The 25,655-nt window shown below is 46.0% G+C and overlaps 1 protein-coding gene across 5 annotated transcripts in view; it reads right to left on the reverse strand.

Annotated features, from left to right (window-relative positions):
• The window catches only part of ajap1 (adherens junctions associated protein 1), a 316,483-nt gene that overhangs the window by 16,003 nt on the left and 274,825 nt on the right, over positions 1 to 25,655 (reverse strand). For all 5 annotated transcript variants that reach the window (XM_038821840.1, XM_038821838.1, XM_038821839.1 and 2 more), the window contains one exon: positions 4,490 to 4,616. In XM_038821840.1, coding sequence (XP_038677768.1) covers positions 4,544 to 4,616 — 73 coding nt within the window. In that variant the 3' untranslated portion in view covers positions 4,490 to 4,543. The remainder of the gene's footprint in view (positions 1 to 4,489; positions 4,617 to 25,655) is intronic.

A 25,655-nucleotide genomic window follows, 5' to 3' on the forward strand; every position in this document is an offset into this window, starting at 1 on the left:
GAATGGCATCACCAACTGAACAGCCACCTTCAGTTTGCTTAATTCCTTCATTTTGCTCTCCTTTACTTTGTTTAAGGCATTGACTCATGCTGGGAATTGGATTTGCACATGTTACCCTGCCTCTAATAAACAATTCATAACAGTGAGGGTCAACTGTTCCACTGAGGAACCTCAGCCATGACAGGGCCAGTCTTCCCCAGAGTCTGCACACACATACACATTTCATTGGCTTTCATCAGGCATTAGACAGGGGTGGGAACTCTGTGTGATTCACTGTCCTTTCCTTCATCCATTGACACCTGCAGTACTTCAGTTATTATCTTGACTGAAATCAGTCATGCTAGCAAAGAGCGGGCTCTGTACCTGAACTTTCCTGGTTAGCACCATCCAAGGCAATGCCTGTTTAGATATTGAACCACCTGAAAATACTATTCTGAAGGATTATTGAAACAGGGGTTTATGTAGATTACGGAGATTGTCACCATATAATTTACTGATAGAGAGTGAATTTTCTGTCCCATGTTCCAGAGGCAACTCACATCAGAGGAACCTCACAAAACCAACACCAGGGCCTTAAAATTAATACCTAAATAGTTGTTTTGAGGTTTCTTTTAATAATTTTTATTAGTGTCACAAGTAGGCTATATTAACATGAAGTTACTGTGAAAATCCCTTAGTTGTCATACTACAGCGCCTGTTCAGTACACTGAGGGAGAATTCAGAATGTCCAATTCACCTGACAAGCACGTCTTTCAGGACGTGTGGGAGGAAACCGGAGCATCCAGAGGAAACCCACGCAGACACGGGGAGAACATGCAGACACCACACAGACAGTCGCCCTTGCTGGGAATCGAACCCGGGTCCCTGGCGCTGTGAAGCAACCATTGTGGTACCGTGCCACCCTTTCACTATATTTTGTTAATGCTATTCAACTACAGGTTCATTGAAAGCTTCACAGCAACTATGAAATGGAAAACACATTGACAACTCTTTCAATCTGTAAATCACTGAAGGAATGACAGACACCAAGCTACTCCCAGCAATTGTTCCAGTCATTTCCATGTGATAATGATCTCCACAGACTCACTTGGTGGAAAGCTCGGTCTACATTATGAGGAAATCTCACCTGTTCAGGCACTCTCCAATTGTTCTATATACGGGCACCCAGATGAAAGGTCAAGGGCCTAATACAACCTCACAAAGATTGAGAGGAGTGAAAGAGATGAAATAAGCCAGGAAATGCTGATTATGCAATAAGAAAAAGAGTACAGACAGAGAGTTATGAGACAATCCTAAAGCCATGGGGGAGAAAAACCTAAGGTAGAAAGGTATACAGTGCAGGGAATTGGTTTGAAGATGGTGAATGTTGCTCCTTTCTACAGAATTAGCACTCTCGAGAGTGAAGCCTTACTTTAAATTTCAGTGTTCATCTGTATCTGCGCCCTGTTCTTCCACTCTTTTGCTTCTTGTGCTGCAAATTTTAATTGCAACACTTGCGGAGAAGGAAGAAAACTACCTGCGTCGATGGGCAGGGCCACCTCATGTTCAAGCACATCTCCAACTGTATCTAAAAAAGGAACGATGATGTGGAGATGCCGGCGTTGGACTGGGGTGAGCACAGTAAGAAGTCTTACAACACCAGGTTAAAGTCCAACAGGTTTGTTTCAAACACGAGCTTTCGGAGCACGGCTCCTTCTTCAGGTGAATGGAAAGGCTTGTTCCAGAAATGTTTATATAGACACAGTCAGAGATGCCCCGGAATGCGAGCACCTGCAGGCAATCAAATCATCAAAGATGCAGAGAGAGAGGTAACTCCAGGTTAAAGAGGTGTGAATTGTCCCAAGCCAGTTCAGTCGGTAGGCCTCTGCAAGTCCAGGCTTGTTGGTGGGGGCCGAATGTAATGCGACATGAATCCCAGATCCCGGTTGAGTCCGCATTCATGCGTGCGGAACTTAGCTATAAGTTTTTGCTCAGCAATTTTGCGTTGTCGCGTCTCCTGAAGGCCTCCTTGTAGAATGCTGACCCGGAGATCAGAGGCTGAATGTCCTTGACTGCTGAAGTGTTCCCCAACTGGAAGGGAACAGTCCTGCCTGTTGATTTCATGACATCATGGGTCCTGCCTGCAGATTTCTATGGGCCGAAGCAACTCACAATGCCACAGAGGAAATACACCTGGGGTGGGAGGCTATGGAGAAAGTTAAAAGGAAAGAGAAAAAAAAGCTGAAGGACTCACAATGGAACAATCTTATCTCAGTGTGATATGTTGTTAGGAAGGAATTATTCATTCCTTTGAAGTTAACTTCTCGTATTGGGCCTAGCTGCTTCTGCAGTTCTCTGATGGACTACAATGCTCCTCTCGGTGGCCTAGCATTCCTCTAACAGCCTAAAATGTCAACTCTTCTTAAACCTCTACTGTCCCTATTCTATCCCATTCCAAGATTCACTGCCCTGTCACCTCTTCCTCACCAGCTTACATTGGCATCAAGCTCTCCAAAGCCTCACGTTAAAACTCAGCCTTGGTGTGTACCTTCTTCCAGTCCTTGCCCTTCTTTATCTCTTTTGCATCCTTCAGCCTTTCAAACTGCCTCATTTCCCTTGCCTCTTGGGCAGATCCTTCCCCTTTTCATCCCAGCATTGCTGAACATCTAGGCCTTACAGTTAGGAATTAGCTTCCTAAATTCTTTCAAAGCCCCTTGTTCACATTTCTTAAGAACGTCATTGACCTAACATTTTGTCAGCTCTCCTCATGATTTCTTCTCTGGCTAAATGCCCCTTTTTCCTTTCCCTTTATGCCTCTGAGAAGCTTCTTAATGAGTTTTTATACATAAAAGGTGTGATATTAATGTAAGTTAATGGGGTGAATCCTAGCAGGGAGGAGCATGAAATTCTCAAACTGAACAAGTCTATAATTGAAAGACCAATACAAGTGTGTAACCATTTTTAAATGTCCTGAATTTTTAACATCATTCAATGCTGGATCAATGGTAAAGCTTTTTTGAAAATACCATGGTAGTTTTGTGAAGCTCAGTGCATTTGCAATCTTACAGAAACACCCTTGCAGCATTCAAACTTACATTTAAAAAAATGTACAAAAGTAATAGAATTGGATCTATATAGTCACAATTGTAGTTAAATTATAAGGTAATCAATGGGAAAATCCCTATATCAAGGAATCTTTGTCAACTCTACCCAATGTTTCATTGACTTGTGCCAAGATTTGATGAGCTGTGAATAGGTATTTGTACCCTGCGATTATTTTTATACCGCAGAAAGTTTCCACATGTTTTTTCAGAAACAAATGCAAGCAAAAAAACCCAGAAACCTAGCTTTCATCATTCAGGTGTTTAGCCACACATGGTAGGTAATGTTTGGCTGCTCACTGTATTAAACCTTCTGAAATTCTGCCTCATCTTGGAAATATACCAAAACATTCTGAGATGCTTTAAGCCATGAATGTTTTGAAGTTAGCAAATGTGTCCTGATTCAGCGAATAAAATTGAGGGTCCTTTTTCTTCGCGGAAGTTAGACTGGGTCCACCTCCCTTCATCTCTGTCGCAAACATGGCTAACGTAATATTGAATTGACCAATATGGTTGGGGGCAGCTGAAAAGGTTCGGCGTTAAATCAATTGATGGCTCACAAATAGTAACTGCAGATATAAACAAAGTCAACTTTCCTGAGATCACAATTGTTATATTTAGTGCCAAGTCGAATAGTCACTGTATAGTCAATGTTCAAATGTCTTTCCCCAAGCCCTGTCATTTTCATTACCCCATACAGATGTTCATCCACAACACCACTGAGAAAGATCCTACAGGATGTAAAGGAGAAAAAGGGGAATTAAATAAATATGTTTTTCCCCAAGATAATCAGCTTGTCGCTGTATCAAACTACTCTTGTCTCCTGAAAATCATGAATATTCAGTGGGTGACCATTTGAACTTTACACTACTTCCAGCTGGCTTTCCTTGAGATTATGCCAATCTTCAAACCACCACTTCCGGGTCACATTTCTGGGTTCAACATTTCAGCATTTTCTTATTGTGGGATTTCTATATTAATTGGGATTTAAATTTGTTAGGCTGTCCGATGGACTCTTGTCATAAACCTGGGAACTGGAACTGTGCTAACATTTATGCGTGTTAACTGAACAACAATTGACCCAAGCATCATAAATTTGGAAATGTTCAAATAGATCCCAATCGATCTAATTGGGATGGCAGCACATTGGCAAAATGGTTTTGTTACCTTTTCTGGGATACAGTTGCTGCTGGGCACAGTGTAGAATAGATCCTCACACATTGATTGATGTGCAATGACACCACGGAAGCGCCAACAGCGACATTAGGGTGCTCCAAGTGGAGTCGATACCAGGAAAGATTACATTGGCTTTATTTTCTTTCCCTCTATGTCTGGGCTTGTCTCCTTGGTCAATATTAACAATCAACTGAGAAAGGTGCAGACGGTCTGAACTGGAGAGTCATACTTACCAAGAATTAGAAAGGTGAAGTCTGCCCGCCCCAGGAGTAAGAGCCTTCGGCCAGTCAGCAGGAGATTTCAAACCATTTTTCCGATACGAATGGCACTGGGATAAGCTGCCGTTCAGATGGGGGTGTTCTGCAGTGAGCAGAAAAATGGGCTTGCACGTGCTGGCACGTAATACACATTAGGCAGGCCTAGTTCGGCCTGCGACAAGCTAAGCTTGAAAAAAAAAGTCTGCGTAAAGTGGCACTTTGTCAAGTTATTAGAGCATCGACCTCTAACCTTTAATGAAAAAAAAAGACTCTTCAGATATTTTAAGCCAGGTGCTGCTTTGATCGAGATCCCCAAAACTGGGCACTTTAACAATCTTTAGTTTTGTTGAAAATTTAACTAAAAGATTTTTAAATTCCTTTTTCATGTATTCAAAGTTTGTGGAATTTATTAAAAATTAGCAGGCAGACACCCTTAATAACAACATATATAAAACATCAATTATTCAACTAAACCGGGCCTGTTTTTCTTAAAATGTTGAGTCACACACAATTAAGAAGTGATTCTGCTTCTATCTTAGCACAATTCTATTGAGTCTTTGGATTGAAGGGGAAACTCCTGCAAATGATTTTGTCGCATTGTTCTGCAGTTATTTAAAAATTGATGTGGATTACATCTTTCCCAGTCAAATTATTCTTTAGGTTGGTCCCAGAGAATGCACCGCTCTCCACCAGGAGACTGCAGGGCCTCTTCTTTGGCTCTCTTGAGTTAGTTACATGTGGGGTTTGACTTCCCTCCGCCACCATCTACAACACTGGCCACGCCCTCGCTGCAAGAGAAGCCAGGCAGCCAGGCCTGTCTCCAGCGTCTACTGGCGCAGTGTAATTATACACCCCTACATGCCCGAGTGACCTGGCCTCCGCCCTCTCACCTTATGAAAAGGAAGTACCTTCGCAGGTTTAGTAAAATTGTCAATTTCACACATGTTTTAACGAGTAACGCAAACTGTAAACAATCCTCATTAAGTGCGTATTTGCAATATTTCATACCACTCTTTGTTGTAATAATCATAAATTGATCACAAAAGAAAATTAGGAATACTTTTTAAAGTGGGATCCTAATTCATCAGCAATTGTCACCAATGACTGAAATTCTGAAACAAATGTCAAGGGGCAACCCTCAAATGACCCAATATTTCTATGCCAAGATCCAATCTGTAATTGCTATTTACTCTGAATTTCATAGAATTTACAGTGCAGAAGGAGGCCATTCGGCCCATCGAGTCAGCACCGGCTCTTGGAAAGAGCACCCTACCTAAGGTCAACACCTCCACCCTATCCCCATAACCCTGTAACCCCACCCAACACTAAGGGAAATTTTGGACACTAAGGGCAATTTATCATGTCCAATCCACCTCACCTGCACATCTTTGGGCTGTGGGAGGAAACCGGAGCACCCGGAGGAAACCCACGCACACACGGGGAGGATGTGCAGACTCCGCACAGACAGTGACCCAAGCCGGAATCGAACCTGGGACCCTGGAGCTGTGAAGCAATTGTGCTATCCACAATGCTACCGTGCTGCCCTTAAATTACTTACATGGACTATTAATTGCATTCATTTGGTCCGGGTTTGTTATCTCACCACCGTTCAACCCTTTGTTCTCCTATCCTGAAGGCATTGACTCAAGGACATTGGTTATCCTCCAATATTTCTTGCCCCAAGTGACCCTTATTCATCTGATATCCATGACAGTGACAGTCAGCACACTATTTCTCAAATGATCATAATATGTTGCAGGCAGTCGTATTACCCATTAAGGACCTTATCCATTAACTATCTAATAAGGTCCACTAAATTAAGATTAGAAGAGGAAACCCAGACCAATGTTTCTCTAACCCAAAGGAGACAGGACCACCTGATGTATCTAAACAGCCGTCCTTCGCTGAGCTGATCTAATCAACGCTGAGTAAGACTGGGAGCCTTCAAGTCTACATAGCTCAAACATTCTGAATATACTCTGGGAAGCTTGGAAATGGATTTTTAAAGCTACTTTGGTCAATAATGTGACCATTTGTTTCATGCATTCAAAAATATGTGAATGTGACAGCTCAAAAACACGATAAAAATAGATCCGAGTTTAGTGAGTTGAAAATGTATGAAAGGGTTATTTTTCTCCTTCCCTCGGTTACGTTATTGTATATTTTCAACCTTATCTTAGGGTTGTCCCTGGAAGGCCAGTTGCAGTTGACAATATTTTGCAAGTGTGTCAGCCCCTGGAGCAAAGTGGCAAAACCTGTTGTGTGGTAGTGAGAACTATGCAGAATATAAACAGAAAGATTTTACAAACAGAATATAAAAATGTGAAAGATAAATGTGTATCTAAAGTTAATAGGAAGGAGAGCGACAAGAAAACGCCAAGGTGGCCGACTAGCCATGTATGAAAGCGGAGAACATAAATTTTTTGCACATTAAATACATTGAATACCTGACCAAACACAGTTGACTATAATGGACAGTTGAATAAATCAAAGATCAGAAAACAGGCTAAGGGTAATTGGAAACTTTTAAAAAATAATCATTTACGGGATGTGGACATCACTGGCTAGGCCAACATTCATTGCCCATCCCTAGTTACCCTTGAGAAGGTGATGGTTAGCTTTCTTCTTGAACTGCTGCAGTCCCTGAGGTGTAGGTACACCCACAGTGCTGTTAGGGAGGGAGGCCCAGGATTTTGATGTAGTGACAGTGAAGGAATGGCCGATTCAAATCAGGATGGGGATTTTTGGAGGGGGAACTTCCAGGTTGTGGTGTCGCCAGGTGGTTGCTTCCCTTGTCCTTATAGATGGTAGCGGCCATTGTAGGGTTTGGAAAGTGTAAGTATAGTGAGATAAACTTTCTCACTTGTGCGAATGGTCAGAGAATTCTCAAGGACTGTAATATTGGACCAATGAAAAATACTAAGGGAGAGGTGATGGATGCATCACTGACTATGAAGGGAACAGTAAATTAATATTTCAGATCAGTATTCAATCTTGCAGAAGATGCTGAAGTATTAGAATTGAGTGATTTTATTCATGAAACTAATAATATTAAAATAGATGAACATATTGTTAAAGATGTTGGCCAGTATTCTCCAGCTATTGGGATCCTCTATTCCCGTCAGCAGCGCATACCTGCCCCTAGGTTTCACGGTGGCGTGGGGTGGCTCAATGGGGAATCCCATTGACAAGCGGTGGGCGTAGATAATCCCGCTGCCAGCGATTCATGTGGCCTGAGAAACACGCAACTGAGGAACTGGAGAATCCTGCCCATAATGAAGAACTTGAAAATCAACAGGGCAGCTGGCCTGGATGACAGTGCACTCAATGGTTCTTAGGAAGAAATGACACATGTTGTGTAAGCACCTAGCTTGTATTTGTGACAGCTCACTGCACTCCAGAATGGTTCCTGTGAACCGGAAGGAATGAAGGACTGAAATGTAGTCTCCATCATTAAAATAAAGCAACAAGATGAACCTGGATAGTTATTATGGCTGTTAGTTTGACATCAGTAACTGGAAAGATGCTTGTATGAATCTTTAGGAATGTGGTATATGATTGCTTTAGATAGGGAGGAACACATCAGGGACACCCAGCATGGCTTCATAAAAATAGCAAAAAATAACACATTGCATTCTTTGAAGGAGTTAAGAAGATGGTGTATGAGGGAAACCAAGTCAATTATATTTATTTATTTATTTGTTCATGGGGTCTAAACCAGCATTTATTGTCCATGTCCAATTGTCCTTGAGAAAGTGGTGGTGAGCTGCATCCTTGATCCGCTAGAGTCCATGTGACGTAGGTACACCCACAGTGCTGTTAGGGAGGGTACTCCAAGGTATTGATCCAATGACAGTGAAGCAATGGCAATATATTTCCGAGTCAGGATGGTGAGTGGCCTAGAGGGGAACTTCGCAGGTGGTAATGTTCCCATGTATCTGCTGCCCTTATCCTTCTAGGTGGTAGATGTAGTGGGTTTGGACGGTGCCCTCGAAGGAGCTTTGGTGAGATGCTGCAGGGCATTGTGTAGATGGCATACACTGTTACATGTGCATCAGTGGTGGAGGGGCTGAATGTTGAAGCTGGTGAATTGGGTGCCAATCAATTCATCCTGAGTGGCGATGAGCTTTTTGAGTATTATTGGAGCTCTACTCATCCAGGCTACTTAATTCCCAACGTGCTTTTGATAATGTGGTACAGAAGATGGTTCTCTATAAGATTCAAGAGTCCGGTATTTTGTAGTGCTATGTCGAGCTGGATTGAGAGCAGGCTGACAGGATATGGACAGAAAGTAGCTATAGATGGATTTGGATCTTTATGAGCCACCTCAATGCTAAAATCATGAAAAATATCTGGAGAATAACAAAAACTCTTTAGGCATTGTCTAGATGCTGTCATGATCAGCCATGTTTACTTCCTGTCATCCCAAAATGTCCCAAATCAACAATGGGATTCCAGAACTTTGATAAGGTATTTTGTTTTGTATAAATTTAGAGTACCCAATTAATTTTTTCCAATTAAGGGGCAAATTAGCGTGGCCAATCCACCTACTCTGCACATCTTTGGGTTGTGGGGGCAAAACACATGCAAACTCGGGGAGAATGTGCAAACCCCACACGGACAATAACCCAGAGCCAGGATCGAACCTGGGACCTCGGTGCCGTGAGGCAGCAGGGCTAACCCACGACGCCACCGTGCTGCCCAAATTTTGATCAGGTATAACTGAAAAGTCTATTTTATTCTGACAGTCCCAACTTGGTTCAATATAATTTAGTTTCGGACTCCCTCTGTGTTCTCCCTGTTGCCTGGGGTAACCAGGCAATGTGCTAACATTGGCAAAATTGGAATATGAGTGGATTTGCCCAAGCCTTTGTCAATGTCTCTCCAAAATAGCAGCTTGAGATTGCGTAATGTGTTTAATATCCAACGGTTAATCAAACTGAATAACGCATTTGATAAACCTTTACAAAAAAAAATGCATTCAGCACTCCCTCCGTACCAGTGAGAAACAGTACTGAAAGGGAGTGGCCAGAAACTGGGCCTACTTGCTTGTCGACCTATCTCTGACCCAGATCATTTTGAACGCGATTCCTCAATGTGGTGTCGCTAAATTAAAAGTGACAAAAAGGGACCTGTACTTGTGCGTTGCAATTCATGATTTCTGCCCTTCCCAAAGCATCTTACAGCCAATTAAGTGTAGCATTGTTGCAATGTAGAGAAAAGGATCAACCCATCTGCACACAAACAGCAATGGGATGACAACCAGATCGTCTGATTTCAGTGATGATGGCTGGGGGGATAATATTGGCTGCAGGGCATCGAGAAGAACTCCTCTGAGGAGACAGATGGTGCTGCGATTTAATGTCTCAGTTGTAAAAGCAATATCCAGCGCAAGGTTTAAGGTAATTTTATATGAAACCGAAGCATTATCACAAGAAGTGTCGCTACATTTCAAGCAGTTCTGGAATCCCTCAGCGTTATGTGTTAAATAAGGCACTTAAGACTCTGACAAAATTCCACAGATCAGGCCAATGATTTCATATGTGACTGGTTGAGCACAAGCACGTGGTTTCGGATGAAAATAAATCAACCAATGATGTATCTTTCGATTTCCAAAACAAGCATTGAATAAAGAAGAAAGCAAGGTTGGCCATCACAACCATCTACCTCACTGTTAAAGGCAAGTCTGGGGAGTGTTCTGTACAAAGTATTCCTTCCTGTCAAACACTGACTGGAATTTTCCCACTATTGGGATTCTCTGTTCCCGCTGGCCGTATATCCACACCAATAGGTTTCCCAATGGCGTGGGGTGGTTACAATGGGAAATCCCATAGACAAGCAGCAGGAGTAGCGAATCACGCCGCCAGCAAATAGTGTTCTGCCGAGAAACGCGTGGCTGGGGGAGCAGAGAATCCAGACCAGAAGGTAATTTCTCTTTAACCCTTTCCCTGGCCTTTTGAACCCAGCCCGACCCCCAGCCCCACCTCCTCCATCCTTCCTTGCCGAGACATCCAACCCCTGAAATTACCGGCTCTCCTAGGTATGGCAGCACCGGCTATAGACACAGTCATGGCCTAGGCTGCCAGTTCATGCTGCTCTTCACAACTGACGGCCAATTGAATTGGCTGTCAGCTCTCTAAGGCAGGACTTCCTCTCAAGGTAAGAGCTCCCAGTGTTAAATTGCTCATTCCTAATATCTCTCCTCTGATACTGACAGCTCATGAAGGTTAATCCTCGCCATCACCAGCACCACAGGAGGGACACCAATGCTGGTCATTGGCTGTTGACCCTCCCTGATGCAATAATTGGTGAGGGAGCGGATAGCAGTGAGTGAGAGGGGTGTCGAGTAAACCATCCCCCACCATGTGGGTCATCTTTAATGGTGCATTATAGTTAGAAGCCCAGCTTGAAGTTACTGTCATGGGAGTGAAGATTGTCTCAATCCAGCAGGTGAAAACCTTTAACAGGGCTTTGGGACTGTGACAATGACAGTTCTTATGCTCCCCCCCCCCCCCCCCCCCCCCCCCCCCACCACCACCACCACCAGACTAACGCCTCCCCCCCATATCCTGTTACGGGTTCTTAAAATCTTCTGGTCCCTGAGGAGCCATAGCCATAGAGTCATACGTCCATACATCACAGAAGGAGGCCCTTCAGCCCATCATGCCTGCACTAGACATCAAGCACTGATCTATTCCAATGCCACTTTCCAGCACCTGGTCCATAGACTTGTGAACAGGCCCCTGGTTGAGAAGCCCTGTGATTGAATAAATTGCCAAAATTGATGGGGAAGGCTGGTGATGTCTGAATCAATGAAAGGCGAGGACAATAGTTTCGTTTGGTGAATATGGTGAGCTCAGACGACGGGAATCTTCTCCTCTTGAGTATTTTCCCACATGAGTCAGAGATATGCCGACATGGGGACTAATCCGGGAGGTGACCAATTAAGAGCTCGCCCCTGTTTTGGCAATGAATTAAAGGTGGCAGATGGATTCCCAAGGCACGGGTGTCAGGCATATTGACCCACTCCTGCTCCTGAGGGCTGGACTGAGTGGCAACAGAGGCATCACAGCCACAAAATTCATTGCATTGGCTTTTAGAAACATCTATCTTCATGATCGCTTCACTCAACGGCAAGCTTGTAATTTAGGTAGAAAGCAGCCTTGCCAGCAACAATTCACCAGCCTCAAAGTTAACAAGCCTCCGACCTGCCGTATATAGGCTGCCATCCCTCACCTGGCAATGGGCCAATATGGGGGGGGGGGGGGGGGGGGAGGGGCTGCTGTGCAGCCTATATATGAATTGTGATTCCAATTGCATCCAGGTACAGGGACCAATCGCCGTCTTCAGTGCCTTGCTTGGAAACCCACCTCTCCCAGGCAGGCAGTCAGAGCCACTGGGAGACTGCCTCTGGGAAAGTCTCACAGAGGCAAAAACATGTCAGGTATTCAACCGGCAAAGTTCCAGATTTCTGTGATCCCTCACCACCCATCGCCAGCTTCCAAAGCAGCCTTCTCAGGGCTGGTGGGTTCTGTCCTCAATGTCACACCCGCTGTCAGACCTCAAGTGAAAAATGTTCATTGTCCTAAACCATATCATTCCGTTAAGAACATAGAATCCCAACAGAACCATAGATTCCCCACAGAACCATAAAACCCTCTGCAGAATGTTAAAATCCCTACAGAACCATAGAACTCCTTCAAAACATAGAATCCCCACAGAACCTTATAATCCCCACAGAACCATAGAATCCCCTATAAAATGTTAAAATCCCTGCAGAACCATAGAACTCCATCAAAACCATATAATCCCCACACAATCATATAATCCCCACAGAACCATAGAATCCCCACAGAGCTACAGAACCCCCACAGACCTATGGAATCCCTACAGAACAATTAGAATCACTTCAGAACCATAGAATCTCCATAGATACATAGAATCCCCACAGATCCATAGGATCCTCATAGAACCATAGAATCCCTACAGAACCATAAACTCCCCACAGAACCAAAGAATATTTACATCACCACAAAATCCCCACAGAACCGTAGAATCCCCAAAGAACCATAGAATCCCTACAGATCATTAGAATCCGTAAGAAATACAGGGCTGGATTCTCCGTACCGATCCTCCGTCCGGTGGGGGGCTAGCAGCCGCGCCGAGTAAAACCCACCGGCTTTACGTGGAGTTACGACTGCAGAGTGGCTGGGCCCGTGGCCGTGCATGTGCACGGCGGCGGATGCGGCTGCCGCTCCCTCCAGCATGGCGCCAGCTATGCGTGGTCCTGGCCTGCCAAAAACTGCACCCATGTAACCCCCCTCCCCACCTCCCACCAGTCCCCCCAGCCCACGGCCAAGCTCCCCTTGCCAGCGGAACAGCTGTCCCTCCCGACTGTGACATCGCTGGACACAGCCCGCAGCCGCCACAAGAGGACCCTGAAAGTTGGGAGTACATGCGCCCCATGCCATTGGGACTTGGCCCATTGGGGGCAGAGCATCGCGGCCGGGCCTCAGGTGACATCCTGAGGCCATCTCAATGGCGTGCGCCGGCGTACTCCTTGAATATGCCATTTTTCAGGGGGCGGAGCATCGGAAAAACTGCGCCAATTCCTAGAATGCCTACAGAACATATGAAATCTCTACCAAACATTAGAATCCCAGCAGTACCATAGAATCCCTACAGAACATTAGAATCCCCACAGAAATATAGAATCTCTACAGAACCATAGAATCCCCACAGAACCATGGAATCCCCACAGAACCATAGAATCCCCACAGAACCATAGAATCCCCACAGAACCATAGAATCTCTACATAACCATAGAATCCCCACAGAACATTAGTATCCCTACAGAACCATAGAATCCCCACAAAACCATAGAATCTCTACATAACCATAGAATCCCCACAGAACATTAGAATCCCTACAGAACCATAGAATCTCTACATAACCATAGAATCCCTACAGACCCATAGAATCCCCACAGAACGTTAAAATTCCTACAGAACCATAGAATCCCTACAGAACATTAGAATCCCCACAGAACGTTAAAATCCCTACAGAACCATAGAATCCCTATAGAACATTAGAATCCCTACAGACCATTAGAATCCCCACTCAACCATAAAACCTCTACAGAACCATAGAATCCCCACTGAACCATAAAACCTCTACAGAACCATAGAATCCCCACTCAACCATAAAATCTCTATAGAACCATAGAATCCCCACTGAACCATTGAATACCCACTGAACTATAGAATCTCTACAGAGCCATTGAATCCCCACTGAACCGTACAATCCGTACAGTAGTTGGACAATATTTGCTCATCAAAAAATATATAATTGGATTTTTTTCTTAATGGAAATGCATTGTTAGTAAGTAATGAAAGTAAATCGATAGCAAGGAGAGATATAGGATCAGAAGGCAAAGAATTTCTGTGGGTAGAGTTGAGGAATCGCAAAGATAATAAGATCCTGATGGGAGTTATATATAGGCCCCCTGGCAGTAGTCAGGATGTGAGGCAGAAAATAAATCAAGAGGTTGCAGGGCAGCAGGGTAGCATGGTGGTTAGCGTAAATGCTTCACAGCTCCAGGGTCCCAGGTTCGATTCCCGGCTGGGTCACTGTCTGTGTGGAGTCTGCACGTCCTCCCCCTGTGTGTGTGGGTTTCCTCCGGGTGCTCCAGTTTCCTCCCACAGTCCAAAGATGTGCGGGTTAGGTGGATTGGCCATGCTAAATTGCCCGTAGTGTCCTAATAAAAGTAAGGCTAAGGGGGGGGTTGTTGGGTTACGGGTATAGGGTGGATACGTGGGTTTGAGTAGGGTGATCATGGCTCGGCACAACATTGAGGGCTGAAGGGCCTGTTCTGTGCTGTACTGTTCTATGTTCTAGGTAGAAAGGCATGTAAAAAAGGCAATATTACAATAATCATGGGGACTTCAACATGCAGGTGGACTGGGAAAATTAGGTTGGTAGTGGATCCCAAGAAAAGGAATTCATGGAATGTTTAAGAGTTGTATTTTTGGAGCAGGTTGTGACAAGGCCTGCTTGGGAACAGGCAATTCTGGATTTGGTGATGTGTTATGAAGCAGACTTGATTAGAGAACTTAAGGTGAAGGAACCCTCAGGGAGCAGTGACCACGATATGATAGAATTTACCTTGCAATTTGAGAGGGAGAAGCTGGAATCAGATGTAACGGTGTTACAATTAAATAAGGGGTAACGATAAAGACATGAGGGAGGAGCTGGCCAGAGTTGATTGGAAAAGGAGCCTAGCAGGGAAAATAGTGGAACAGCAATAGCAGGTGTCTTTTGGGGTTATTCTGGAGGTACAACAGAAATTCATCCTAAGGAGGGGGAAACATGCTGACGGAGGACAAGGCATCCATGGTTGACGAGGGAAGTCAAGGACAGCATAAAAGCAAAAGAAAAAGCATCCAAAGTGGCGAGGATTAGTGGGAATCCAGAGGATTGGTCAGCCTTTAAAATCAAGCAGAGGACAACTAAAAAAGCAATAAGGGGGGAGAAGATGAAATATGAGTGCAAGCTAGCTGGTAAAATAAAAGAAGATAGTAAGACTTTTTTTTCAATGTATAAAAGGTAAGAGAGAGGCAAGAATAGACATTGGATCACTGGAAAATGTGACTGGAGAAGTAATAATTGGAAACAAATAAATGGCAGAGGAACTGAATAGTTACTTTGTGTCAGTCTTCACGGTGGAAGACACCAGTGGGATGCCAGAGCTTCAGGAGAATCAGGGGGCAGATGTGAGTGCAGTGACCATTATTAAGGAGAAGGTTCTGGGGAAACTGAAAGGTCTGAAGGTGGATAAATCACCTGGACAGGATGGGCTACACCCCAGGGTCCTAAAAGAGATAGCTGGGGAAATTATGGAGGCATTAGTGATGATCTTTCAGGAATCACTGGAGGCAGGAAGGGCCCCAGAGGACTGGGAAGTGGCTAATGTAACACCACTGTTTAAGAAGGGAGGGGGGCAGAAGACTGGACAGTATAGGCCGGTTAGCCTGACTTCGGTCATTGGTAAGGTTTTAGAGTCCATTATTAAAGATGAGATTGCGGAGTACTTGGAACTGTATGATAAAATAGGATTGAGTCAGCATGCCTTCGTAAGGGGGAGGTCATGTCTAACAAATCTATTAGAGTTTTTTGAGGAGGTAACAAGGAAGTTCGACAAAGGAGAACGAGTGGACCAGTGATTTATTTCGATTTTCAGAAAGTCTTTGACAAGGTGCCTCATAGGAGACTTAAATGAGTTAAGAGCCCATGGTGTTAAGGGTAAGATCCTGGCATGGATAGAGGATTGGCTGACTGGCAGAGGCAGAGAGTGGGGATAAAGGGGTCTTTTTCAGGATGGCAGCCGGTGACTAGTTCTGTGCCTCAGGGGTCTGTGCTGGCACCACAACTTTTCACAATATACATTAATCATCTGGAAGAAGGAACTGAAGGCACTGTTGCTAAGTTTGCAGATGATATAAAGATCGGTAGAGGGGCAGGTAGTATTGAGAAAGCAGGGGAGCTGCAGAAGGATTTGGACAGGCTAGGAGAGTGGGCAAAGCAGTGGCAGATGGAATACAATGTGGAAAAATGTGATGTTATGCACTTTGGAAGGAGACATTTAGGCATAGACTATTTTCTAAATTTTTTTTTTTTTTTTTATCGCTTATTGTCACGAGTAGACTTCAATGAAGTTACTGTGAAAAGCCCCTAGTCGCCACATTCCGGCGCCTGTCCGGGGAGGCTGGTACGGGAATCGAACCATGCTGCTGGCCTGCTTGGTCTGCTTTATAAGCCAGCGATTTAGCCTTGTGAGCTAAACCAACCAAATGGGGAAATGCTTAGGAAATCAGAAGCACAAAGGACCTTGGGAGTCCTTGTTCACGATTCTCTTAAGGTTAATGTGCAGGTTCAGTCGGCAGTTAGGGAGGCAAATACAACGTTAGCATTCATGTCGAGAGGCCTAGAATACAAGAACAGGGATGTACTTCTGAGGTTGTATAGGCTCTGGTCAGACCCCATTTGGGGTATTGAGACCAATTTTGGGCTCTGTATCTAAGGAAGGATGTGCTGGCCTTGGAAAGGGTCCAGAGAAGATTCAGAAGAACGATCCCTGGAATTAAGAGCATTTTGTATGAGGAAATGTTGAGGACCCTGGGTCTGTACACATTGGAGTTTAGAAGGATGAGGGGGGATCTCATTGAAATTTACAGGATATTGTGAGGCCTGGTTAATAAATAATAAATAATAATCTTTTTATTGTCACAGCCCCTAGATGGAGTGGACGTGGAGAGGATGTTTCCACTTGTCGGAAAACTAGAACCAGAGGACACAATCTCAGACTAAAGGGACAATCCTTTAAAACAAAGATGAGGAGTAGTTTCTTCAGCCAGAGGGTGGTGAATCTGAGGAACACTTTACCGCTGAAGGCTATGGAGGCCAAATTGCTGCTTGTCTTTAAGACAGTGATAGGTAGGTTCCTGATTAATAAGGGGATCAGGGGTTATGGGAGAAGGCAGGAGAATGGGGATGAGAAAAGTATCAGCCATGATTGGCTGGCAGAGCAGACTCGATGGGCTGAGTGGCCTAATTCTGCTGCTATGTCTTATGATCTTATGCTGAACACGTTAATTAGCCTATTTTTACCAAGCCATTGGACACTACAAAATATCAATACAGCCTCAATGAAAACAGAGTGTTTTCAAAGAATTTTTGTCCACTTGATTTAGTAACTCTGCTATCTTTTAAATGTAAACTGATGAAAAGCTCTTTGAAACAAACAAATTGAGCCTGGTAAAAAAAGACAACCTTTGCTGAAGTTGTCATATGACTGACGTGGATGGCAAACCCTATCCTTTCTGTCCACAGTCTGGACAGATTTACCCTACCAGACGAGCAAAATGAAATTAGTCCGATATTGTGGCGTCACCCACTTGGAGATTAGAAAAAAACAAATCCTTTCATCTTCTAAAATTTTTGAAAGGATTTGAATAAATCTCATATCTTATTCAAATGTGTTTTCTTCATTGATCATCAAACAGCAATAGAAGTGGAGTGCAGTACATACAACTCAGTGGAACAGTGGTTAGAACTGCTGCCTCACAGCGCCAGAGACCCGGGTTCAATTCTGACTTTGTGTGACTGTCTTTGCGGAGTTTGCACGTTCACCCTGCGTGTGTTTACTCCAGGTGCTCCCATTTCCTCCCACAGCCCAAAGATGTGCAGGTTAGGTGCATTGGCCATGATAAAATTACTCGTTAATGTCCAATTATTCGGTGGGATTATATAGATAGGGCAGGGAAGTGGACCTAGGTATCGTGTTATTTCAGAGGGTCAGTGCAGACACGATGGGCCGAATGGCCCATTTTACGCTGTTAGGATTCCATAGTGTATGAGGTGGAACAGGCTTTCAGGACCCGGCAGCCTCCTGTGTTCAGTATTAATAAAACCCTTTATGTGGGCAGGTCACCATCTAATTAGCAAGGTGCTACCCGATGAGCAAGCAAGCTGTGAAGTGGAGCAGGGAGGGGTGGAGAGGATTTGCCAATCCAATCCGGTCAGACACAAGGCCCCTGCAGACACCAAATTGGCAACGGAGGTCAAACTCTGCTCTCTTGCTAGCAAGGGTAGCAAAAGGGGGCGGACTCTGTTCCCATTGGTTGCGTGCAGTGGATGTCAGCCCAATGTTCAGAGGCACTAACTCTTGGGGAGCATTTTAACATTTTTACCCACTGAGGGAGAGGGATCTGGTTTCACATATTTAAAGTTATTAGCAAGAGAAGCCAACGTGATTTAACGTTAAACAGATTTGCGCAGCGGGTTTGAAATGCTTTTTGAGCTTAGAGGGTCAAACCCACATCAACTTCAAGAAGAGAGTTAATTTATTCAATCGGAATTTCTGTGACAGTCAATTTTTGGATTGGTTTAACCAGGCAAATATATCCCCCTAAAAACACTACATACTTTCCTATTTTAAGTTTGCCCAATGCTGATGTGTTGGGTAAGCTGGGTCTATGTGGACTGCGTTTGATGCAATGTCCAGAGAGACAGGCTTCCAACACTTGATGAGATGCAACACGATTTTATTTAACATCTAACTATAATACATGCTTAACTGTGGGTTGACACTATGCTAACTTGACTGGAGACCTGAGGCTAGCCTGACCAGACTAACTGACTACCACATGGTGTTTGTACTGGCTACTGCTCACGAGCTCTGTCTGTCTCAGAGGCTGGATTCCGAGAGAGCAGGAAAACTGGTGCCCTCTGGCTTTATAGTGGTCATGTCCTGTCTGGTGATTGGCTGCTGTGTTCTGTGTGCTCACTGGTCATCCTGTGTGTCAATCACTGCCAGTCTGCACTCCATCATATACATGGATGTATATAATGACACTCGCCATACAGCCTCTGGCCATTAGCTGGCCAATGGATAAGAAGGGAAAATCATAGGCTGGGTTGGACAACCAGACACCCTGCCAAATGGTAAGAGGAAAATTCGGCAGGGGAGAGGACAAAAGCCATGAGGAACGCAGACTTCAAGTTCATTTACTGCACACCAAAGGTCTATTTTCCTTAATGAAAAATGAAAATGAAAATTGCTTATTGTCACGAGTAGGCTTCAATGACGTTACTGTGAAAAGCCCCTAGTCGCCACATTCCGGCACCTGTCCGGGGAGGCTGGTACGGGAATCGAACCGTGCTGCTGGCCTGCTTGGTCCGCTTTAAAAGCCAGCGATTTAGCTGAGTGAGCTAAACCAGCCCCAAAATGAAAATCGCTTATTGTCACGAGTAGACTTCAATGAAGTTACTGTGAAAAGCCCCTAGTCGCCACATTCCGGCGCCTGTCCGGGGAGGCTGGTACGGGAATCGAACCATGCTGCTGGCCTGCTTGGTCTGCTTTCAAAGCCAGCAATTTAGCCCAGTGAGCTAAACCAGCCCCAGGTAATTTTGTGAGTACATGTGTCTCAAGGAAAAGGACTAATGTGTGTTCGCTCTAAATCGCTCTGCAGTGAGAGTGCTGCCCACATAATTAGAAAAACGCAATTACATTTTTTAATTGCCATGGTATCCTTTTTGAAAACCATCATTCACCCAGCCTCCTTCCCGCTTGATAATTAGCAGTGATTGAGTTGGCATCCCAATCACTGAGGCGCATTGAACAAGCATTCCTGATGCTGGGAGATCCTATTCATTTGCTAAATATGTGTTGGATGCTTCAACATGAGATGTCAACAGCTGAGTTTAAAATTCGGAAGAAGAAAATGAAAGAGCCGTCTCCTGACTATGGTATGAATTGACAAATCCAGGCGTCGCTAATTCATGGTCGAACTATGGCATCTTAAACGAAAGTTCAATAACTTAAGCGACTTGGCGGCTGGCAGTTGAAAATGCCAGATTGCCAGAAAAACCCAATTGACTCTGCGATTCTCTTTGACTACCCCACACCCCCCGCCATTGGCCGGCACTTCACTCCAGTCCTGCAAGTATATGATTGGCCCTAAAGCACTAAATGCAAAGCATTCAATTGTGAAAAGGATAGCTACGGAAAGAGAAAGAGTCATTTGGAATGTGCAAAAGTTGTGACTTGCCATCATGGCCCACATCCCCAAAGCAAAATCAAAGCTCACATGATGGTGCTGCTGATGTAAGTGCCAAAACCGGAGTCTTTTGAACCATATAATTTTGCTTATAAATACATTTTAACCATCATGATTAATGGGCAGCACGGTAGCATGGTGGTTAGCATAAATGCTTCACAGCTCCAGGGTCCCAGGTTCGATTCCCGGCTGGGTCACTGTCTGTGTGGAGTCTGCACGTCCTCCCCGTGTGTGCGTGGGTTTCCTCTGGGTGCTCCGGTTTCCTCCCACAGTCCAAAGATGTGCGGGTTAGGTTGATTGGCCATGCTAAATTGCCCGTAGTGTAATAGTAAGGTTAAGGGGGGGGGTTGTTGGATTACGGGTATAGGGTGGATACGTGGGTTTGAGTAGGGTGATCATGGCTCGGCACAACATCGAGGGCCGAAGGGCCTGTTCTGTGCTGTACTGTTCTATGTTCTATGATCTACTTCATGCGAGTTTTTAAAATTAGCATTACGTCCTCAGGAATGTGCCTGTTCCTTTATTGGGTCTATGTTTTTCATTCCTTTTATTTTTAAATGAAGGGGCTGGATTCTCCGATTCCCCCAGCCACGTGTTTCTCGGTGGCGCACCATTCGCTGGCGGTGAGGTTCTCCCTTCCCGCTGTCAATTGTATTTCCCATTGAAGCCACCCCACGCCACCGGGAAACCGACAGCTGGGGGTGTGCTGCCTGGGGCAACAGTAAATCCCAACGGCTGGAGAATTCCGGCCCACCCCACATTATGGCAAGGAAAAAGCTGAGCTGGAGGATTGCGAGCACAGAGCCATGAGATTACTCAAGGCTGGGAGATTGAGAGAAGGAGCATCAGGAGATGGCAGACAGTGGAAATAATTCCTGAAGATGCAACGGGAAAAGGAAGGCCCAAGTGGGAAGCCATGGGACAGATTTGCCAATCATTTAGGATGATGGCAAATCCCAGTAATAAACAAATACGACCATAGTGAGTCTGTGGACAGATTCTGACTGTAGCTGCGTATGTAAATATGCCTGTAAAACCAAGCCATCCTCCTGTAAATCAGACCCACAGAGGTGAGCTTCAGTAGGGTAGCAAGTTCTCCTCCAAGCCACACACTATACTGACTTGGAAATATAGCGCCGTGCGGTTGTTTGCCCTAGGTGAAAATCCTGCAACTTGCGACCCTAATAATGCTCTGGGTGTTCCTACGCCACAATGACGGCAGCACTTCAGAAAAAGCAGCTCACCACCACCTTCCCAAACACAATTAGGGGTGGACAATGAAAGATCACTTTACTAGAGGCACCCACATTCCACAAACACATTTTCAAAAAGCATTCACGCTAGAGTAGCCCTCTTTGCAAATGGAGGCGACAGAAATAGGTTTTGTGATGAGTTAATGGTGATTCTATGCACTGGATCCACAGAAACAGGATTTATTGTCACCTGCTTGTCAACCGTGACAGATTTCACAGTGTTGGTAATGTCCATTATTTGTTTTTGTTGAAAATCCAACAGTTTGCAGAATATAAATTAACAACGCGCGCACATTTGCAATCCACAGGTCTAACATGGCATATTGTGATTTAATATATCTGACTATGAAAAGTAAATACCATTCTGAATATACTTATTATCAGACAACAGTGCTACTCCTAATGTTATTAACACCCCTGATACTCACCCTCTTCAGAAGACATGTCCTAAGCAGGAGTTGGTTATGCTTGGCAAAATACTGGAGTGGTTTGATATAGCTTTCTGTAGGGCCCAGCTTGCCAGGAATCTCTTACCGACTGCCACAGACACATCATGAACACGTTTTCTGCAGTCAGCAAGTCATGGGGAGTGAGATTCTCCAGTTGTTCCCACCAACAGGATCCTCTGGACTTGCCGAAGGCGACCCCCTACGGAAGCTAAATAAATTCAGCATGTCTGCATTGACTCTCACAAACTTCTACAGATGTGCCATAGAGAGCATCCTGGGCGCGATTCTCCAATCGTGGGACAGAGTGCCGGGACGGCGGCGCGAAGCGGGCGCAGGCACTAGCGATTCTGGCCCACACAGGGGGCCAGCACGACACTGGGGTGGTTCACACCGCTCTAGCCTCACTTCCTGGCGCACACTGGGGGCGGCACCAAGCCGCGCATACGCAGTGGCGACGCGCCAACCTGCGGATGCGCAGTGGCTTTACGGAACGCGTCGGCCCCGACGCAACATGGCGCGGGGGTTCTGGGGCCGGACACGCAACAAAGTAGGCCCGGAGGGGGGGGGGGGGGGGGGAGAGAGGAAGGCCCGCCGATCGGTGAGCCCCGATCGTGGGCCAGACCCCATCGGAGGCCCCCCCTGGCGACGGAGACCCCCGCCACCCCCCCCACAGGCTGCCCCCCGACCCCTCGTGCAGAGTTCCCGCCGGCAGCGACCTGATGTGGATGGTGAATCGGCGGCCCAGCCTCTAACAGCAGCCCGCGACTGCCGCTGCGCCAAATGGCGCCAATTCTCCGCACGGTTGCAGCGATTCTCCAGCCTGGCGCGGGGCAGGAAGAATCGCACCCCCTATCCGGCTGTATCACAGCCTGGTACGGCAACTGCTTGGCCCAAGATCGCAAGAAACTGCAGAGTGTGGTGAACTCAGCCCAACACATCGCACAAGCTTGCCACCCCCACATTGATTCTGTCTACACTCCCGCTGCCTCAGGAAGGCAGACAGCATTATCAGAAACCCCTCGCACCCAGCCATTGCCTTCTTCCAGACCCTTCCATCAGGCAGAAGATACAGAAGTCTAAAGACGCGCAAATCCAGACATCGGAACAGTTTCTTCCCCACAGCTACTAGACTCCTCAACGACTCTCTCTCAGACTGATCTGTTCCCTGTAAGAACACTATTCACGACTCCCTATGCTGCTCGTGATCATGTATTTGCTTTGTTTGGCCCCTTGTTCTGCACTGTAACCAATGACTGTTTGTCGATGTACCATTTGTTAATGTGCTCTGTCAATTATTCTTTTTTTGTCTACTATGTATGTACTGTGTACGTTCCCTTGGCTGCAGAAAAATACTTGTTGTGTTGGCTTGTGAAGGCTTGAGAGATGAACAGACACTTCCAACACAGATGAAGGTTCAACTCGATTTTATTAACTCCTTCTAACTAACTAACACACGATGAATGTGGGTCTAAATAATGCTAACTTAAACTAGAGACCTAAGCCTTGTCCGAACCAGTTGATTCTCTCAGCACGGGTTGCGAGTCCGTGCTGGGCTGAATAAGTTCCTGTGACACACAGAGTCAGCACCCAGAAAAGAGCAGGAACCGTGGTGCTCTCTGCCTTTATAGTGCGTGTATTCTAACTGGTGATTGGCTGCGGTGTTTGTACATGTTAATTGGTCCCTGTGTGTGTCCATCAGTATGTGTCTGCACCATGATATATTATGACATCCCCCATTTTATAAAAAAAATGTTGATCTATGCATGTGCTAATAAATAATGTGGCTTTGTGGAGAATGTACCTAGCTACGTGTGAGGTGCAAAGACATATGTGCAAGGTTATATACAGGGAACAAGACTACAGAGGAAGGTGCCTGGTGCAGATGACTACCATGAACTGGAACAACCAACAAACCTATTTACAAATCACTGGATAACGAAGGCAAAAACAAAGAATATGGGAAAAAGAACTTTTCAGAAAGTCCACACGTGTGCAGAGTTCGTAAGTTCAGTCTCTGAGGTGGGCGACGAACTCTGGTTGACCAGACGATAATATCGTCGACATATACCCGACGCCGTCGATCCCCTCCATCATCTGCTCCATGATCCGGTGGAAAACTTCGGACGCAGAGATGATGCCGAATGGCATCCGGTTGTAGCAGAACCTGCCAAAGGGTGTGTTGAACGTGCACAACTTCCTGCTTGACTCATCTAGATGGATCTGCCAGAAGCCCTTCGAGGCATCCAGCTTTGAGAATAGCATGGCGTGGGCCATCTCGGATGTGAGCTCCTCCCGTTTTGTAATCGGGTAGTGCTCCCGCATGATATTCTGATTTAAATCTTTAGGATCAATACAGATCTGCAGCTCGCTGGACGGCTTCTTGCCACAGACCATCGAGCTTACCCAGTCTGTGGGTTCCGTGACCCTAAAGATGACTCCTTGGTCCTGGAGGTCCTGGAGCTGTTGCTTGAGGCAGTCCTTGAGTGGCGCTGGGACTCTGCAAGGTGTGTGAACGACAGGCGTGGCGTTGGGCTTGAGTAAGATTTTGTACGTGTACGGGAACGTGCCCATGCCTTCGAAAACATCATGGTATTGTTGGATGATGGAGTCGAGTTGCGCCCTGAAGTCTGTGTCAGAGGATGCAGACACATCGCTTGAAGAGAGAGAGTGTACTCTCTGCACTGAGTGGAACAGCTTGCATGCCTGCGCACCAAGCAAGGAGGCTTTTGAGGCAGCAACAATCTCGAACGGGAGAATGACTGTGTGAGCACGATGTGTCACCTCAAGGCGGCAGGAGCCGCTGGCGGCGATGGCATTGCCATTGTAGTCCAGCAATTTACACGCAGATGGCAGGACAGCAGGCTGCACCCAGAGCTTGCGAAAATCAGATGACGCGATGAGATTGCCATAAGCGCCAGTGTCCAGGCGGAACCTGACAGGGGACCGGTTGACCATAAGGGTGGCACACCACTCATCATCCTGGCTGACACTGTGGACGTGGACAGGTTCAGTGCCACGGTTGGGGGACATCCTGTTGGTAGTAATGATGCTGATTTGGAACGGGACCCGTGGGTCATCGCAGGCACAGTCGGAATCAAAGTGTAGAGTAGGTTCATTGATGGCAGGCTGGATAGCCCTGCCGTCTCTGTGGGGCTGGGTGGACCATTGAAAAGCAGCAGGCATGGAAGATCTGCACATTGCAGCGCAGTGGCCTCATTTGCCACACTGCAGGCAGCGTCGGGACTTCGCGGATCATTGCCGCTTTAATTGGGCGGAGCCGCAGTTGCCGCATACCAGAGCGTCGGGATGTTGGTCGCGCCACCGCGCATGCGCGGGGCGGTCCAGCGTAGCGCGCACCTACACGAAGCGGTCCGTGACGTCAGCGCGCTCTCTGCGTGTGGGCGCGGGACTCCGCGAAAATTGCGTGAAATGGCCGCCATCATTCAGGTCCAGAGCCTGAAGAGATTTGATCATCTGGACCCGTCCTGCCTTGTAGGGGGCTAGCCGCGCCGTTTCAGCAGCCTGGATGCATGAGTAACGCGTGGAGGCATGTTCATGAAGCACACAGGTCTCAATGGCCGTGGAGAGAGTGAGCTGCTTTACTTTTAGTAGCTGCTGGCGCAGGGGCTCAGATTGAACACCAAACAAAATCTGGTCATGAAGCATGGAGTCGGAGATTGACCCGTAGTTGCAGGACTGCGCAAGGACGCGGATGTGGGTAATAAAGGACTGGAAAGGCTCGTCCTTACCCTGAATTCGCTGCTGGAACATGTATCTCTCGAAGCTCTCGTTGACCTCAACTGCGCAGTGGCTGTCGAACTTC

Source organism: Scyliorhinus canicula, chromosome 16 (genome assembly GCF_902713615.1).
Source record: "Scyliorhinus canicula chromosome 16, sScyCan1.1, whole genome shotgun sequence".
NCBI classification, from domain to species: Eukaryota; Metazoa; Chordata; class Chondrichthyes; order Carcharhiniformes; family Scyliorhinidae; genus Scyliorhinus; species Scyliorhinus canicula.